Source organism: Pongo abelii, chromosome 12, assembly GCF_028885655.2.
Source record: "Pongo abelii isolate AG06213 chromosome 12, NHGRI_mPonAbe1-v2.0_pri, whole genome shotgun sequence".
In the NCBI taxonomy this organism is placed as follows: domain Eukaryota; kingdom Metazoa; phylum Chordata; class Mammalia; order Primates; family Hominidae; genus Pongo; species Pongo abelii.
In genome coordinates, this window is record NC_071997.2 from 71,384,121 (window position 1) to 71,403,903 (window position 19,783).

Sequence of the window (19,783 nt, forward strand, 5' to 3'; positions counted from 1 at the left end):
AACTGCTCTTATATTTTTCATTATAGCTATCCTAGTGGGCGTGAGGTGGTATTTCACTGTGGTTTTAATTTGCATTTTCTTGACAGCTAATGATGTTGAGCATATTTTCATGTGCTTATTGGTCGTTTTACAATCTTATTTGGAAAAATATCTATTCAGATACTTTGCCCCACTTTTAAGTTTGCCTTCTTTTTTTTGGAGACAGGGTCTCCCTCTGTCATTGAGGTTGGAGTGCAGTGGCACAAACACGGCTCAAGTGATCCTTCTGCCTCAGCTTCCTATGTAGGTGAGACCACCACTCTTGGCTAATTTTTTGGTAGAGATGAGGGTCCCACTTTGTTGCCCAGGCTGGTCTCAAATACCTGGGTTCAAGCAATCCTTCCACTTCTGCCTCTCAAAGTGCTGGGATTACAGGCATGAGCCACTGCACTTGGCTTAGCCTTTTTATCACTACTTTTTAAATTATTGTGCTACGTGAGTCAAAAATATCTTAAAAAATTTTTTTTTGAACAAAAATTCAATTAAGGCTCACACACTGCATTTGATTGTTTTGTTTCCTTTCTTTTCTAAACTAGAACAATCAATTTTTTTCAAATATCCCTGACCTTCTAAAGAGTCAACCCAGTTTTTTTCTAGAAATGTCCTACCCCTAGCCCAGGCATGGTGGCTCATGCCTGTAATCCCAGCACTTTGGGAGGTTGAGGCAGGTGGATCCCATGAGGTTAGGAGTTCAAGACCAGCCTGGCCAACATGGTGAAACCCCGTCTCTACTAAAAATACAAAAGTTAGCCGGACGTGGTGGTGGGCGCCTGTAGTCCCAGCTACTCGGGAGGCTGAGGGAGGAGAATCGCTTGAACCCTGGAGGCGGAGGTTGCAGTGAGCTAAGATTATGTCACTGCCCTCCAGTCTGGGTGACAGAGTGAGACTCTGTCTCAAAAGAAAAAAAAGAAAGAAAGAAATGTCCTACTCCCAGATTTGTGTTTCCCCAAAGTGTTGTTTAACTTGTACTCTTATTTAACCTCCTATTAAGATTGCATTTAACAGTTTGATTGCAATCAGGTTCAATATTTTTTGGCAAGAATAATTCATAAGTGACATTGTTTACTTCACACAGTATTACTTTAGGAGGCGTATTTGTGAAGCTAAGTTTGATTAGTTGGTTAAGGAGGTGACTATTAGATCTTTCCATTAAAATGTATCTTTCCCTTTGTAATTAGTATATAATCTATGAGATGGCAGTTTGGTACTACAAATATTCTATTCCTCAGCAACTGTTCATTTGATAGTTTAGAATCCATTCATCATCCTTGCCTGAAACAAATATTAGATGTGGAACTGCAAAATGGTAATTTTCTAATCCAGGCTAAAGTTTTAATTTAGACTTGTATCATAATATTATAACCAAGCTACTAGAACTCTATTTTTTTTTCTTTTACTGGATCTGATATTTAAAGATGGAACAAAACTTAAAAGGAGCCAGTGGACGGCCAGATAGTGCAGTGTATTCAGGGTTTGATGAAACAGTTCTGCTCCAAAGTACAAGCAATAATAGAGAAAACAGAGAGACAAACAAACAGACATTATCTAGATTTAACACAAGACAGACTTATGGAAGAGAAACTAAACAGAAATGTAAAATGGTGAGGAGGGCTGAAGCTACGGGCCTACTCAATTCTGGTTCTGTAATCAGGCAGTGACAGCCAAGATGTAGGCTTCCATGAAGTAACAAAAACGAAAAGTGCTCCATTAAAATGGAAACAGTTCAATGCTTGAGGCCGGGAGTGAGGATGTGACACCTTGGCTCCTACAAAGAGATTATAAAATTTGCTGAAGACAGTTTAATATCTTGAGAAAGTTACAGAACTAAGAAAGGGAGAGGACTGTGGTAAGGCCTCCAGCTCAGGAAATGAAACAACTGACCGACTTGATCTGTGATATCCTTAATCTAACTCACTCACTGTTTTTGTGTTTTTTGTTTGTTTGTTTGTTTGGAGACAGGGTCTCGCTCTGTCACCCAAGCTGGAGTTCAGTGGTGCAATCATGGCTCACTGCAACCTCAAACTCCTAGGCTCAAGCGATCCCTCCCACCTCAGCTTCCCAAGTAGCTGGGACTACAGGCGTGCACCACCATGCCTGCCTTTTTTTTTTTTTGGTATTTTTTGTAGAAATGGGTTCTCGCTACATCTTGAGAGGCTGGTTTCCAACTCCTGGGCTCAAGCAATCCTCCTGCCTTGGCCTCCCAAAGAGCTATTACAGGTGTGAGACACCATGCCCAGTCTGACACACTGTTTTTATACCTGATTCTTACCTAAGTGGTAGGTAGAGGCAACAGGTAGAGGCAACAGGAAACCTATTAGACAGAGAGAGGGGAACATGGAAGAGGGAAAGGAGAGAAAACAGAACTCCAAAATTACTACTCAAAATGACTATCTCAAAAATGCCACACACGAAGAAATAAAAACACTAAGAAACAAAGCCAACAAAAATCAGCAAGTATAAAACCCAATTAAAAAAAACTAATTTTATATAACAGCTCAGGAATGATTTTAGATATGCTAAAAATTATCAGAGAAATGAAATAATATCTGTGAAATAAAAATTGAAATTAAATAAAAACATTTAAATATTTTAAAAATTCCATCAGAAATCTTAGAAAAGGTGGCCACAGGCCAGGCGTGGTGGCTCACGTCTGTAATCCCAGCACTTTGGGAGTCTGAGGTGGGTGGATCACGAGGTCAGGAGTTCAAGGCCAGCCTGGCCAAGATGGTGAAATCCTGTCTCTACTAAAAATACAAAAATTAGCCACGCGTGGTGGTGGGTGCCTGTAATCCCAGCTCCTCAGGTGGCTGAGGCAGAGAATTGCTTGAACCTGGGAGATGGAGGTTGAGGTGAGCCGAGATAGCACCACTGCACTCCAGCCTGGGCGACAGAGTGAGACTCCGTCTCAAAAAAAAAAAAAAAAGAAAAGAAAAGAAAGAAAAGGTGGCCACAGCCACAGGAAGCATTTTCAACTACCGGTCAAAAGAAAATTAGCTGCTGTACACTAAGGAGCAGAGTGGAAATACAGAACTTGGGAATTCTATTTTAAGTAATGGTTGTTGAGGTAATTAGATTAACCCTCCCACTGAACTAGAAGGGAAGGAAATAGAAAAGAATTCTGTTTAAAGCATTAGAGAACAAGGCACTGAAGAATTCTGGAGTCAAAAGGAGGAAAAAAAACCCCAGAGAGGCAGATCTTTTGAGGCATTTCTCTAGAAACTAGGGCCAATTCCAGAAGAGATGGTTGACAGGATGAGAAGCTGGGCAGAGATTTTAACAGACTCCCTGGGCTAAGGAGCCATAAACTGGAGTTCAGAACCCTAAAGACGAAGGCCATAGGGAACCCTCACACTTCAGATTGGGACCTTAAAAAGGGAAATATGCTAGTAGAAAGGGTGAAAAGGTTAACAGGAAATAGACTAACTCTGGGAGGAATGAAAACCAAGTTTTAAATCGGCTCAATCCTTTATTGGATTAAAGTGATTCTAGATTGTTAGTGGCCTAACATTCTGTTCAAAAGTAAAAGCCTTTAGAGAAAGATATCCTTAGGCCTCAAATCACATTAAACTGTCCATATACAATGTGCAGCTCTCATTAAAAAATAAATGGGCTTGGCTGGGCATGGTGGCTCACTCCTGTAATCCCAGCACTTTGGGAGGCCGAGGCAGGTGGGTCACTTGAATCCAAGAGTTTGAGACCAGCCTGTCCAGCATGGCGAAACCGTGTCTCTATTAAAAATATAAAAATTAGCCAGGTGTGCTGGCGAATGCCGGTAATCCCAGCTACTCAGGTGGCTGAAGCACAAGAATCACTCGAACCTGGGAGGCAGGGGTTGTAGTGAGGTGAGATTGTACCACTGCACTCCAGCCTAGGCAACAGAGCAAGACTCTGTCTTAATAACAATAATAATAATAATAATAATAATGACGATGATAGTGCTTATATAACAAAATTACAGGTGGATCATGAGGTCAGGAGTTCAAGACCAGCCTGGCCAAGATGGTGAAACCCCGTCTCTATTAAAAACTATAAAAAATTAGCTGGGCGCAGTGGCTGGTGCTTGTAATCCCAGCTACTCCGGAGGCTGAGGCAGGAGAATTGCTTGAACCTGGGTGGCAGAGGTTGCAATGAGCTGAGATCATGCCACTGCACTCCAGCCTGGGTGACAGAGTGAGACTCTGTCTCATAAAAAAAAAAAAAAAAAAAAAAAAGAAACTTCAGACAATAAAGAGCTCCAAAGGGGATCTAGATAATAGAGTTATTATAGACTTATTAGGCAGAAACTTTAAATGACTATGTTGAATATATTCAAATAAAAAAGGCAAGATTGGGATTTTCCAGAAGAAAATAGGAACTATAATATAAAGCAGGACCAAATGAAGATTCTACAACTAAAAAAACAAAACTTGAAATTATGAACTCAATGACTGTTTTTTTTTTTTTTTTTTTTTGAGACAGAGTCTCACTCTGTTGCCCAGGCTGGACTGCAGTGGTGTGATCTCGGCTCACTGCAAGCTCCGCCTCCTAGGTTCACACCATTCTCCGGCCTCAGCCTCCTGAGTAGCTGGGACTACAGGCGTCCACCACCACGCCCCGCTAATTTTTTGTATTTTCAGTAGAGACGGGGTTTCACCATATTAGCCAGGATGGTCTCGATCTCCTGACCTCATGATCTGCCCGCCTCAGCCTCCCAAAGTGCTGGGATTACAGGCATGAGCCATTGCACCCGGCCTCAATGACTGGTTTAATACCGGATTAGACACAGTGAAAGAAAAATATCAGCGAACTAGGAAAGAGATGGGAAGAAAATACCCAGAATGAAGCATAAGAAACAGAAGGACAAATACAGAAAAGAGAGTAAGATACAGGGAGTATAGTGACATATGGGGTATATATGCAAGTTCAGTTAAAGGAGTAAAGTGACAATAGATAGAAACCATATTTAAAGAAATAATGGCTTAAAGTTTTCTGGAATTAATGAGAGGCATCAAAGTCAGATTCAAGTATCCCTATGAATTCCACCCAGGATAATACAAAGAAGACCACACTGAGGCCTAACAAAGCAAATTGCTGAAAACTAAATCAGAGAAAAAATATTGAAAGCAGCCAGACGAGGGGTGGGGTAAGATTCTTTTTAAAGGAGCAAAGAATAAGACAGAGATGGGGAGGGAGTGGTGGCTCATGCCTGTAATCCCAGCACTTTGGGAGACCCAGGTGGGAAGATCACTTGAGCCCAGGAGTTCAAGATCGGCCTTGGCAACATGGCAAAAACCCATCTCTACAAAAAATACAAAAATTAGCTGGGTGTTGTGGCATGTACCTGTGGTCCCAGCCACTCGGGAGGCTGAGGTGGGAGGACTCCTTGAGCCCCAGGAGGCGAAAGCTGCAGTGAGGTGTGATTGCGTCACCACACTCTAGCCTGGTGACAGAGTGAAACTTATTTCAAAACAAACAAACAAACAAAACAAAAGACAGAGATGGCCAAAAAGTCAGAAAGCTGACAAAAAAAAAAGGAAGTTAGGAAAAACTTAGGTCCCTTGATGACAATGTTGAGAAGGCAGATCTCTAGACTTCTTGCTAACTAAACAATAAATGTCTTTATAGTCCAAATCACAGTAAGTCAGACACTTACTTATAGTAGACACTATTCCGGATATAATGCTTAACAGAAGAAGAGACAGTAAAGACTAGTGTTCAAACAAAACTTAAAATAATATTTAAAGGTATAATTGGTGAGAATTTTCCTGAACTAAAAAAAGAAATGAATCCTCAGACTGAATACTGTGGGTACTAAGCAGGAAGAAAAAAAAAGTGTGTGTGTATGTGTGTGTGTGTGTATTCCTACCTGGATACAATATAATAAAGCGCGTGTGTGTGTGTGTGTGTGTGTGTGTGTGTATTCCTCCCTGGATACAATATAATAAAGCGTGTGTGTGTGTGTGTGTGTGTGTGTGTGTATTCCTCCCTGGATACAATATAATAAAGCATGTGTGTGTGTGCGTGTGTGTGTGTGTGTGTGTGCGCGCGCGCGCATTCCTCCCTGGATACAATATAATAAAGCTAGAGGACCAACCATATCAAGGCTACTAAGTAAAGAAATGATTTAGGCCAGGTGAGGTGGCTCATGCCTGTAATCCCAGCATTTTGGGAGGCTGAGGTGAGAGGATTGCTTGAGCCCAGGAGTTCGAGACCAGCCTGGGCAACAAGGCAAAACCTCATCTCTACTAAAAATATAAAAATTAGTTGGGCATGGTGGCATGCACCTGTAGTCCCAGCTACTCAGGAGGCTGACGCAGGAGGACCACTTAATCTCAGGATGTAGAAGCTGCAGTGAGCCATGACTGCACTACTGCACTCCAGCCTGGGTGGCAGAGTGAGACACTGTCTAAAAAAAAAAAAAAATTAGACTCAACAGAAAAATTTATCTAGCTATAAAACGTTGATACAAAGTACTATTCTGGTACAGAATAGTACAAAGAAAGTACAAAGAAAGAAAATTTCAATTTCACCTAGCAACATGTATACAACAGTCTTACAATATTAGAATAGAATTCTTTTTCTTTTTGGAGACAGGGTCTTGCTATGTCACCCAGGCTGGAGTGCAGTGGTATGATGACAGCTCACTGCAGCCTTGAACTCCTGGACTCAAAGGGATCCTCCCACCTCAGCCTCCCTAGTAGCTAGGACTACAGGTACACACCACTACACCTGGCCAATTTTAAAATTTTCTATAGAGATAGTCTTGCTACGTTGCTCAGGCTAGTCTTGAACTTCCGGCCTCAAGCAATCCTCCTGCCCTGGCCTTCCAAAATGCTGGGACTACCAATGTGAACCACTCCAACTGGCCTAGAATAGAATTTGGAATTGCATATCAGAAAAAAATCAAAACTAATCGGAGTTCATTTAGAAATGCAAGGATGGTTCAACAATAGAAGGTTAATTGATACAATAAACAATGTTTTCTCTAATCTTGTCTTCTCACTTTATTTCATCAATTTGATCTTCAATTACTGATATCCTTTCTTCCACTTGATCAAATCAGCTATTGAAGCTTGTGCGTGCATCACGAAGTTCTTGTGCCATGATTTTCAGCTCCATCAGTCATTTAAGGTCTTCTCTATACTGTTTATTCTAGTTAGCGATTCATCTAACCTTTTTTCAAGGTTTTTAGTTTCTTTGCGATGGGTTAGAACATGCTCCTTTAGCTCGGAGAAGTTTGTTATTGCCGACCTTCTGAAGCCTACTTCTGTCAACTCGTCAAAGTCATTCTCTGTCCAGCTTTGTTCCGCTGCTGGCAAGGAGCTGCGATCCTTTGGAGATGAGGTGCTCTGATTTTTAGAATTTTCAGCTTTTCTGCTCTGGTTTCTCCCCATCTTTGTGGTTTTATCTACCTTTGGTCTTTGATGTTGGTAACCTACAAATGGGGTTTTGGTGTGGATGTCCTTTTTGTTGATGTTGAAGCTATTCCTTTCTGTTTACTAGTTTTCCTTCTAACAGTCACGTCCCTCAGCTGCAGGTCTGTTGGAGTTTGCTGCAGGTCCACTCCAGACCCTGTTTGCCTGGGTATCACCAGCAGAGGCTACAGAACAGCAAATATTGCTGCCTGATCCTTCCTCTGGAAGCTTTGTCCCAGAGGGACATCTGCCTGTTTGAGGTGTCTGTCGGCCCCTACTGGGAGGTGTTTCCCAGTCAGGCTACACGGGGGTCAGGGACCCACTTGCGGAGGCCGTCTGTCCGTTCTCAGAGCTCAAACACCGTGCTGGGAGAACCACTGCTCTCTTCAGAGCTGTCAGACAGGGACGTTTAAGTCCACAGAAGTTTCTGCTGCCTTTTGTTCAGCTATGCCCTACCCACAGAAGTGAAGCCTATAGAGGCAGTAGGCCTTGCTGAGCTGCAGTGGACTCCTCCCAGTTCGAGCTTCCCGGCGGCTCTGTTCACCTACTCAAGCCTCAGCAATGGCGGACGCCCCTCCCCCTGCCAAGCTGCTGCCTCGCAGGTTGATCTCAGACTGCTGTGCTAGCACTGAGCAAGGCTCCGTGGGCATGGGACCCACCAAGCCAGGTATGGGAGAGAATCTCCTGGTCTGCTGGTTGTTAAGACTGTGGGAAAAGCCCAGTATTTGGGCGGACGTGTCCTGTTTTTCCAGGTATAGTCTGTCACGGCATCCCTTGGTTAGGAAAGGGAAATCCCCGATCCCTTGCGCTTCCTGGGTGAGGCAATGCCCTGCCTTGCTTCGGCTCACCCTCCATGGGGTGCACCCAGTGTCCAACCAGTCCCAGTGAGATGAACAAGGTACCGCAGCTGGAAATGCAGAAATCACTCATCCTGTGCGTCAATCATGCTGGGAGCTGCAGACCAGAGCTGTTCCTATTCCCACATTTTCATATTAAAGCAAAAATACATACAATGGTCTCAACAGATGCAGAAAAGCCATTCATAAAATTTAATATTTCTTCACGATAAAAATCTGAGCAAGGTAAGGGCTGGGCATAGTGGCTCACACCTGTAATCTCAGCACTTTGGGAGGCCTAGGTGGGCAGATCACCTGAGATCAGGAGTTCGAGACCAGCCTGGCCAACATAGTGAAACCCCATCTCTACTAAAAATACAAAAATTAGCTGGGCGGAGTGGCACACGCCTGTAGTTCAACTGTCCGGTAGACTGAGGCAGGAGAATCACTTGAACCCAGGAGGTAGAGGCTGCTATGAGCAGAGATTGTGTCTCTGCACTCCAGCCTGGGAGACACAGTGAGACTCCATCTCAAACAAAAATAATAATAAAATAAAAATAAAATAAAATAAATCTGAGCAAGGCAGAGAGAGAGAATTTTGACAAGATATCTATCAAAAACAAAAAGCAAACTTCACATTTAACAGTAAAACTTCAGAAGCACTCCAATGGAAGTCGGGACCAATACAAGGATGCTAGCTTATCTGTAAATGACAGAACTGGCTACACAAAACTAAAGAGAATTTCAACCAAACCATCAGAACTAATTAAGAGTTTGATAAATATTATGCTGTACATAATATTTACATTAAAAAAATCAATAGCATTCTGCCATACCAGTTAATAACCAACTGGAAAATGTAAAAGGAAAAAAGAAAGCCCATTTGCAACTACTACAGCAAAAATAATCTAGGAATAAAAAATAAAATATGGAAAAAAATTTCATGGAGATAATTATAAGTTTTTTGTTGTTGTTGTTTGAGATGGAGTCTCCCTCTGTTGCCCATGCTGCAGTGCAGTGGCGTGATCTTGGCTCACTGCCAAGATCCGTCTCCTGGGTTCACGCCATTCTCCTGCCTCAACCTCCTGATTAGCTGGGACTACAGGCGCCCACCACCACACCCAGCTAATTTTTTTTTGTATTTTTAGTAGAGACAGGGTTTCACCGAGTTAGCCAGGATGGTCTCGATCTCCTGACCTCGTGATCTGCCCACCTCAGCCTCCCAAAGCGGATAATTATAAGATATTTAAGGCAAAAAGATAAAATTCTCACCAATTGTAGCTTATACAATATTCATGGAGTAAAAACTTACTTGATCCATAAATTCAGCTCAGTTCCAATAAAAATCCCAGTAAGTCTTTTTATAAAGGACTAAGTGTAACAAGGGCAATTACAAAGAACAGCAATGTGTGGAAACTCTTGACATATTACATATCAAGACTTATAAAATTCTGTAATTAAGATAGTGTGGTGCTAGTAGAAAGTCAGAAAGTGCCCAAAACAGAACTACATATTTAGGAAACCTTGATATGACATAGATGGCATTATAAACTAAGAATGGACTACTCAATAAATGGTGCTGGGACAATTAGTTACCTATATGGAAAAAAAATTAGATTTTTATACAAAGTCAGTTCCATGTGGATTAAATATGTAAATGAGAAATCCAGAAGATTTAAAAGAAAACATACAGAAAAACTGTCCTGATCTAGGTAGACAGGATTTCTTAACCAAGACAAAAAGCATAAACAATAAAATATGACAATTTTGGCTATATTAAAATCAAAAACATCAGTACAAAAAATTGAACATAAAGAAGAGAACCTACACAGTGAAAAATATTAGCAAAATGTAGTAACAAAAAAGGATTAGTTTAACAATACTCTTACAAATTGGTAAGCAAAGATAAAGCCAATAGAAAATTGGGCAACAGAAAAAACAAAGACACAAAAAAAATATATAAATAGTAACATGTAATTAGATATAAAATATATATTATTGTTACATTGTTAAGTTTTAGATATAAAATGCATATAAATAGCACAAACCTAAGTACTAAAATATAAAAACATTACTGGGTATGCGAAAAACCAAATAAGGACAATAGTCACCACTAGAAAGAAGAATGGGAGAGTTTAACTGTCTTTTATTTTGAAAAATTCGACATAAATCTGGCAAATGTTAACATTGTTTAAAGTTGAGTAGAGAATACACAGGTATTATCTTACTTTCTACTGGTCTCCGTGTTTAAAATATTTCATGATAAAGTGGGAAAATGGTTAATTTTACATAAAAAGAACTTTAACAGATGCAAAAAATAAAACCTCTCTCATTCGACAAGCAGTCTAAATGGGGAAAAAAAGAACCCACTCAAAAAAACGGTAGCAGATAATGTCACCGTGGCTTACCAGCCTAATTAAATTTATTACTTGTTACGTATATACCCTTATTAAACTAAGTAGTTACTGTGTTAAAGCATTTTAGTGTTTAAATAAAAGATTTCAGAACACAGCAGAAATACATTCCAATATGTTGGGGTTTTTACGCTCAGGAAAACCTACAATAGTAGGTGATTTGACATTTGAGTCACACGTATCTGAATTAAGATGTCCAGCACTACCAAACAAAAGCCACACGAGGCCACGAAACACTCCCAACTCTGCATGTTTTAGCCTTTTTAAAGTCCTAGAAACCAACTGATACTGATTAAAAACCAAACAAAAAACTACAGGCCTCAGAAAAATACACTATTTTGCACACAAAGGACATCCATAGGCCTCAGATCTAGAACTCCTGCTTTAAAGTTGCTTCTCCAATCTCGATCCGAAACATTGGCTGAGTTTTGCTGGAAAAGAATGCAAAGTGTACGGGGCTTGAGTTCCAGTTGCGTAAAACCTTTCGGGCTTTCAGCAACTTCTCGAGAGGTTAACACCTTTAAGGAGAGACTTTGCTCCCTGTCGATGCCGTGGCTGGACAAATGCCGCTCTAAACTGCTACAGACCAAAGTCTACGCTTTAAAGATAGAGAAGCCATTCTGTCAAAGTGAAAACAGAAGCGGTAGGTAGGAAGCCGCCCCCCTTTCTTTCAAGCACAGAGACCCAGAGAGACGCCCAGGAGCTCCCGAAAAAAACGTTGCTGATTAGAGCTGCCGGGTCAGAAACAGCTGTGAGACACTGAAGTCCCCACTGGTAAGCGCCCCAGCTCCACCTCGGCCCCTACCCCCAAGGTTGGGTATTGGTTAAAGGGGGGAAGGGAATACCTCCCCTAATAACCGCTACAACCGCCTCCTGCCAAGTCCCCGCTCGGGCCCACCAAACTCACAGCCTGAAGAATCCCACACTCACTGGAAAGTGGGGCCCGGTCCTGGTCCCGGTCCGGCTCCCGGAATTCGGCGGGTCTCCCAGGGTTTTGGGGGAGGTGGCGGCTGGGACGCCATCTCCTCCGTCTCCGATCGGCTCCAGCTCCTAGCCCGGACGGTCCAGGCCCGCGTAGACCAGCACCTCGAGCGCAAGGCACAACGGGCAGAACACCGAGCCGTCCACCCCGCCCACCCCTGCAGTCAGGACAAGCCTTCAGTTACATTGCCCGCTGAATCCATACAGCAGGAGGATGCCACTAATTTGTAGGAAGAAACACGCTCTTTGTATTTGCCCCAGAAAGAGCTACCGTTCTAAACCTCAGGGTAAAGTCTCATCGATATTTCTGGTAGCGGCTACGACTCCCTAGACGTCGGAGTCCCACCGAGGCTTTTCTAGGAGTGGACCAGTCGGGGTGGGAGTAAAGCCCCACGCACTCCTTCGCTCGTGGGGGAGGTGGGGTGAGGTGGCAAACCAGGCAGTTTTTCGGATTTCCTCTACAAACAAGAAGGGAGAAGCTCACTTAGTCCTAGCGAGAGCGGGCTGGTACTTTCGTTCTAAAGCCCACGTTTCCTCGGGGAACAGAATTGCTAGACGCAATAGGTGCGTTGTCTTTAGTCTTCCCTGTTCCCTTCGAGGGCCGGAAGGGGTTAAATCTCAGGCTCCGGCGTCTGGGGAGAAGGTGAGGCGGTAGGTAAGAGGTGAAGGAGTGCAGACTGGGTGCAAAAGAGGTGTGGCGGGAGAGAGGTCGTTTCTCTCCTGCTGGAGCGGCTTTGTTAGCAAAGGAGGGGTGAGTGGGAAGTTTGTTGCACCTGATCGAAGGGGGAAGGGCTTGCTTGGCCAAAACTGAGGCTTGAGGTTAGATCTCGGGATGAACTTTTCAAGAGTCCACAGTAGATTCCATAGCTGAATGTTTCAGAAGCCCAGTGAAGTGTGATCATCTCTTTCTCCGTGAATCCACACCCCCAGCCCCACGCCGCGTTACGAATGACACCCTTCGGTAGGGAAATGAGTTTTAAAAGATCTTAGAATATGAGACTTAGTCTGGTCATTTCGGTAGTTTTTCTTATACCCCGCCCCTTTTCTCATTTTCGATGACTGGTTTTTGTAATCGTCCAAGAGGTGAAAATAAAGTCCTTCCTCTCCTCCAGTAAGCCAGAGACTGGGCTAGTTATCCTTGGTTTGGGGAGGAGAGATTCAGTCCTCCTAAGGAGCCTGACACATGAAAGGCGGCTTTGTAGCAACTTGTTACAGAGTTATTTCTATAAAACAAACACATAAACGAAAAGCAAACATCTTGAGGATAACCAACACTGGAAAACTTACATTGTGGAATGCCTTTCTCAGGGCTTGCTTTCAAACATAATAAATCTAATATGGACAACCGATTTCTGATATCTTGTGAAATCCTGCCATTTCATTACCTCACAATGAAAAAACCAAATTTAAGACGTAATGTATTTTCTCCTTTTAATGTTAACTTTCTTGAGAAGTTGATAGATTGTTGGTAGGTGAAAATGATGTTGAGGTTTGTAAATTCATAGCTCGTTTATTAACATACATTCAAAAGAGGTCTTTTTGGGGTCTATTTTTAGACCTCTTCAAATTACTCAGGACTGGAAGTTTTGTAATTCTCATCAATCAGGTTTGGGAACTTCTCAGAGCCAGGAGATTGTAATATGTCATTTATTCACTTTGCATGATACCTTTGTTCTTGTGAACTTAGTGGAAAAATAAACATTGTCTTATAGCCATGGAAAATAAAATAAATTTTAATATAGCTATTTAAGTATCGAGGGAAATCTTCATTAAGTGTCCTTTTAAAGTGCTTATTGATTTATTGGAAGAGGGTGTATTTGTGTCTCTTTTTGAGTTAAATGTTACTTCTGAATTAAGTAAAATTCTTGACCTTAACCAATGGAGAAAAAATAACTTAGAATAACAGGTGAAACAGAAACAGTTTCTCTGTGTAGGTAGTCAGAGATGCATTGTAAATACTTATATTCAGCCCCTCACAGCATCCGATCTCTTCTCTGCATCAAAGTAGATTAAATGGGCTGGGAAAAGGGATACAGATCACTAGTAAATAGTAATGACTTGACCTTGACCACACAGATCTTATTTATTTGTTTATTTATTTATTGAGATGGAGTCTCGCTCTTTTGCCCAGACTGGAGTACAGTGGCGTGATCTTGGCTCTCTGCAACCTCTGCCTCTTGGGTTCGGGCCATTCTCCTGCCTCAGCCTCCCAAGTAGCTGGGACTACAGGTGCGTGCCACCATGCCTGGCTAATTTTTGGTATTTTTAGTAGAAATGGGATTTCATCGTGTTAGCCAGGATGGTCTCGATCTCCTGACCTCATGATCCTCCTGCCTCAGCCTCCCAAAGTGCTGGGCTTACTGCAAACTCCGCCTACTGGGTTCAAGTGATTCTCCTGCCTCAACCTCCCGAGTAGCAGGGATTACAGGTGCGCACCTCCACACCTGGCTAATTTTTGTATTTTAGTAGAGATGGAGTTTTACCATGTTGGCCAGGCTGGTCTTGAACTCCAGACCTCAAGTGATACGCCTGCCTCACCCTCCCAAAGTGCTGGGATTACAGGTGTGAGCCACTGGGCCTGGCCAGATCTTCATTATTTAGAGGCTGTTTTCCACATATTCTGTTTTCTTTCTTGAAAATACCCTGGAGCCCAAATTTACTTAGGCAACCCTAACTATGCGTTTCTCAATTCTGGTGTTTCAAAGTTGTTACCTTGTCAGCTTGTATAGTGTGCCCATACAAGCCTGATTTTCTTCCCCCTGCTGACTCACATATTCCCCTGAATTAGAATTTAGCCAGAAGCAATCTGTTTTTAGTATTCCTGGCTGCTGAACTGGCTTTTCTGGTGAAGAGTTCTATGTAACTATATACCTGTCTTCCTCATTATTTTGTGCAAGAATCTTGGTAAGTGGCCCCAAACATTTAGCAACTTGCAAGTAAGTAGGAAGTTTTAGAGGTTTAGAAAACGCAGACTAGAAGAATCACATCTTTATACTAAGCTGTTGGGAAGAGCTTCACCCTTCCACAAATTTTAAGCAAGTTCATTTGAATTATGAAACTGCACAAATTAAAATATGCCACTGTCTTTCATCTGTGTGACCACAGTTATAGCATGCCATACAATTCCCATGCAATGATTATTTTCTAAAATATGGGCAGTTGATCATTTTAAGGTAATATGAACTGTTTCACTAATTAGAAGATCTAGTTTTGCTGAACAAATTAGGTTGTTTGAATTTTTAGTACCCCCTCCTTCCTGGTAACAGGAGACAGATTTGCCTTCATTCTCTATATAGTATTTTTTTTTGAGTTTATTTAAATTGCAAAAATTGGCAATTTAAGCAAACAGTTGCTCTCAAATATTTTGTACTTAATTTGTTTTTGTTGAAGGTTTTTTTGTTTGTTTGTTTGTTTGAGATGGAATTTCGCTCTTATTGCCCAGGCTGGAGTGAAGTAGCACGATCTCGGCTCACTGCAACCTCCGCCTCCCGGGGTTCAAGTGACTCTCTTGTCTCAGCCTCCTGAGTGGCTGGGATTACAGGCGCATGCCAACACGCCTGGCTAATAGTTTTTTGTATTTTTAGTAGAGATGGGGTTTTACCATGTTGGCCAGGCTGGTCTCAAACTCCTGATGTCAGGTGATCCGCCCGCCTCGGCTTCCCAAAGTGCTGGGATTACAGGTGTGAGCCACTGCGCCTGGACTTTTGTTGGAGGTTTTACTCATGAAAGGGGCATATTTTAATTTTGTTAACAGGTGGTTGCCATTTAGTCATATAATCAAAGTAAAGTTGATGTCTTTAGACCTGCTGATCAACTTTGTTGTTGTTGTTGTTTGTTTGTTTGTATTTTTGAGACAGCATCTCACTCTGTTGCCCAGGCTGGAGTGCAGGCACCAGCCACCACACCCAACTAATTTTTGTATTTTTAGTAGAGACGAGGTTTCACCATGTTGGTCAGGCTGGTCTCGAACTCCTGACCTAAAGTGATCTGCCCACCTCAGCCTCCCAAAGTGCTAGGATTACAGATGTGAGCCACTGCACCCGGCCTCAATTTGTTTTAAATAGTTGGCTGCTAAACTATCATTAAGGGTAGTCAAGTATTATATAAGGTAGACTGATCGGATTTTTTTGTCTAGTCTGAATGCCAAGGCCCTTAGCCACCTAGAGGTTTTCTGAAAATCACTGACATGAGGCAAATTGATTAATGGGAGAAAAGGCATACAGGTTTATGTAATGTGTATACACAGGAGCCTTCAGAATGAAGACATAACTGGGGAAATTGTCCATTTTTATGCTTAGGTTCATCAAAGTATGGACGGCACATAGAAATATGATTGAACAAAAAGGGTAATCGACTGAGTGGGGAAACCCAGCAAGCCTGTCTAGGTTCTTCTTGGCCTCTCAGAGCATGCATTCTTTCCTTCTGGGTGTGAGGCAGGACCTGCCATGGAATGGGGAGTCTTATGATCTACAGTCAGACAAGAGAGGTTAGATAATTTCTTCGTCTTTTTTTTTTTTTTTTTCTGTTTCTTTTTAGAGACAAGGTCTTGCTCTGTCACCCAGGTTGGAGTACAGTGGCATAATCTTGATTCACTACAACCTCTACCTCTTGGGCTCAATCGATCCTCCCACCTCAGTCTTCTGAGTAGCTGGGAATACATGTGTGAACCACCATGCCCAGCTAATTTTTCAATTTTTTTGTAGAGACAGGGTCCTGTGGGTTGTTGCCCAGGCTGGTCTCAAACTCCTGGCCTCAAGCGATCCTCCTACCTCAGCCCCACAACCACAAAGTGGTGAGACTATAGATGTGAGCCACTGCACCTTGCCTAGTTTTTCATGGTCAGTTTTTACTCAGAAAGGTCGAGGGAAAATTTGAGTAATAGGCATATATATATTATATATTATATATATATAATATAATATATATTATATTTTATATATATAATATAATATATATTATATTTTATATATATAATATAATATATATTATATTTTATATAATATAATATATAATATATTTTATATATATAATATAATATATATTATATATATAATATATAATATATATTATATAATATGTATTATATAATATATATTTTATATAATATAAATATAATATATATATTATATATATTATATTATATATTATATATAATATATAATATTATATATATAATATATATTATATAATATATATTATATATATAATATTATATAATATATTATATAATATATATTATATATATAATATTATATAATATATTATATAATATATATTATATATATTATATACATTATATAATATATTATATATTATATATATATTATATAATATAATATATTATATATTATATATATATTATATAATATATATAATATATTATATATATATTATATATTATATAATATATATAATATATTATATTATATATATTATATAATATATATAATATATATAATATATTATATATATATATTTTTTCTTTTTTGAGACAGAATTTCTCTCGTTGCCCAGCCTGGAGTGCAATGGCGCGATCTCGGCTCACTGCAACCTCCGCCTCCCAGGTTCAAGTGATTCTCCTGCCTCAGCCTCCCAAGTAGCCGGGATTACAGTTGCTTGCCACCATGCCCGGCTAATTTTTTTTTTTTTTTTTGTATTTTTAGTAGAGACAAGGTTTCACCATGTTAGCTAGGCTGGTCTCAAACTCCTGACCCCAGGTGATCCACCCACCTCAGCCTCCCAAAATGCTGGGATTACAGGCATGAGTCACTGTGCCTGACCAAATTTGAGTAATATTTTTAGATTTTATGGCTGGCTTTGGGGAAAGGGGGTTCTGGTTTCTATGACTCACCTTGAGGAAGAGAGACTGTAGTTTTTCTATGGCTAGTCTGGGGAAGAATGAGACAGAGAGACAGGAGGGCAGAAGGTCAGAGAAAAACGCTCGATTCTGAGGCTGCTGCTGAGGCCTTCATTTTGGGGTATGGCTTTCTGAGCCCCACCACCAGCAAACTCATTTTTAATTTCTTACAGGAAGAGTTTAATGAATTAACTTTGTACAATACTGAATGGTACAAAATAAAAAGCAAAATTTCACCCCATACCTCTGTTTTCATTACCCTCCTCAGAAGCAACCATTCTTGATTATTTTTATTTCTTTTGATCAACTTAGTTATATTGATGTATTTTATCATAATCCAGAATGCTACACTAAATTCCTTAGCAATTAGAAACCTTTACTGGATCCATCTTATGAACTTCATTAAAGTTTGTATTTTATAATATGTGTGTAATGAAAGGGGCTTGGTTAGAGAGTACACAGTAGTGTTTTTCAAATGAAAGCTAGTTTTTATCCCTAAACATGATGGCTTGTCTGTGACAGTAAAACGCAGAAGCTGCTCATTAGTTTTACTTTTTTTCTTTCTAGTTATAATTATTCAGTATGTTCCCACTGACTGAGGAAAACAAGCATGTGGCCCGGTTGTTGCTCAATACTGGTACTTGTCCAAGATGTATCTTCAGATTCTGTGGTGTGGATTTTCATGCACCTTACAAACTTCCATACAAGGTATTTTCTTTTTTTTTTTTTTCAAGTTAAGAGAAGGTTCTCTGTATTTTACAATGAATGCCTGTACTTTTGAGGGCACGTATCTATTCATAACTCTTTTTTAAATTAAAAAACTGTAATAAAATGAGTGATATTCATAATTTTGGAATAGTCTCAGAAATGTAAGTTCTTTCTTAAGTGATTATATCTAGCTATCTAACATTTAGTGTAATGGGATCTTTGTGGAGGAACTGCCTGGTGCGTTTTAACATTTGTATAGATGTTTCCTAAAGGATATCTAAACAGAATATCACAAAATATTGCTTCCTCCCAGGAGGGGCTAATACTACTTACATGTCCTACTAAGTGGAAGCGTTGTGGGTATGGTTGCCTTTTTCTGTTTTTCCCATTTTCTATATTACCAGGTGTATTTATAAATAGGTATTTGGAATCCTCTAGAAATAAATGCTTATCATCATTATTACTGTTATTAATGACAAAAGTAATATACAGAGATCTTTGACATTTATGGTAATATACAGAGAGCTTTGATGTTTAATATAACACTTTTTTGCATAAGATATGTAACATTTATGAAATGTTTGATTCTAAAAGTGATATTCTTTTTAGAGGCAGATAGTAATAATACATATGTAAATATATACATTATAAACAGTATGTATACAACATATACACACACAGTTTCTTGTAATTTAAAAAATTGTCCAGGAGTTAGTAGTATCAGTTATTTTTAAAATGTTATTAGTTGTTTCTATTATTTTGGCAATAATAATACACAATATTCAGTTATCATTACTATATGTCAAGCTCTTATATAATTCTCATAATAACTGATTAGGTAAGTACATACTATGATTGTCTCTATTTTCAGATGAAGAAACTGAGATACAGAGAGGTTAAGCAACCTGCCCAAAGTTACACAGCTATTAAGTGAGCAAGCTAGGATTTGAACAGTCTGACTGAATTCAAAACCTAGGATTTGGAACTAGAAGACATGGATTTGAATCCCAGTTCCACCACTTTCCAGCTTCAGTTTACTCCTCTGTAAATGGGAATGATGATAATACCCACCTCACAGGACTTTAAGGGACAGTACCTAACAAAGCACGTGGAAACACTTTGAAAACCAGAAATTGGCTGGGCGCGGTGGCTCACGCCTGTAATCCCAGCACTTTGGGAGGCCGAGGCGGGTGGATCACGAGGTCAGGGGTTCAAGACCAGCCTGGCCAAGATGATGAAACCCTGTCTCTACTAAAAATACAAAAATTAGCTGGATGCCATGGCAGGCGCCTGTGATCCCAGCTACTTGGGAGGCTGAGGCAGGAGAATTGCTTGAACCCAGGGGTGGGGGTGCGGAGGCTGCAGTGAGCCGAGATTGTGCCACTGCACTCTAGCCTGGGCGACAGTGTGAGACTCCGTCTGAAAATTAAAAAAACAAAAACAAAAAACCAGAAATGGTACTTGTGCTGTGATGATTTAAATATGTGTATATTCATTTATACACAATATGACTGTAAAGTAATAAGACTGGTTTTGTGTAACCCTGCTTACACA

General features: G+C 40.4%; 2 protein-coding genes across 20 annotated transcripts in view; one reads left to right on the forward strand and one right to left on the reverse strand.

Annotated features, from left to right (window-relative positions):
* The window catches only part of PEX13 (peroxisomal biogenesis factor 13), a 31,724-nt gene extending 19,744 nt beyond the window's left edge, over nucleotides 1–11,980 (reverse strand). The window contains exon 1 of the mRNA XM_002812003.5: nucleotides 11,614–11,980. Coding sequence (XP_002812049.1) covers nucleotides 11,614–11,705 — 92 coding nt within the window. The 5' untranslated portion in view covers nucleotides 11,706–11,980. The remainder of the gene's footprint in view (nucleotides 1–11,613) is intronic.
* PUS10 (pseudouridine synthase 10) overlaps nucleotides 10,815–19,783 on the forward strand; it is a 79,334-nt gene continuing 70,365 nt past the window's right edge. The window contains exons 1-4 of one of the 19 annotated variants that reach the window (XM_063713425.1): nucleotides 12,242–12,315; nucleotides 13,796–13,893; nucleotides 15,963–16,150; nucleotides 18,089–18,229. In XM_063713425.1, coding sequence (XP_063569495.1) covers nucleotides 18,104–18,229 — 126 coding nt within the window. In that variant the 5' untranslated portion in view covers nucleotides 12,242–12,315; nucleotides 13,796–13,893; nucleotides 15,963–16,150; nucleotides 18,089–18,103. Of the gene's footprint in view, nucleotides 11,458–11,993; nucleotides 12,626–13,771; nucleotides 13,894–15,962; nucleotides 16,151–18,088; nucleotides 18,230–19,783 lie in introns of those variants that run through there. The other 18 variants (XM_063713426.1, XM_063713418.1, XM_063713419.1 and 15 more) reach the window with 18 other exon arrangements.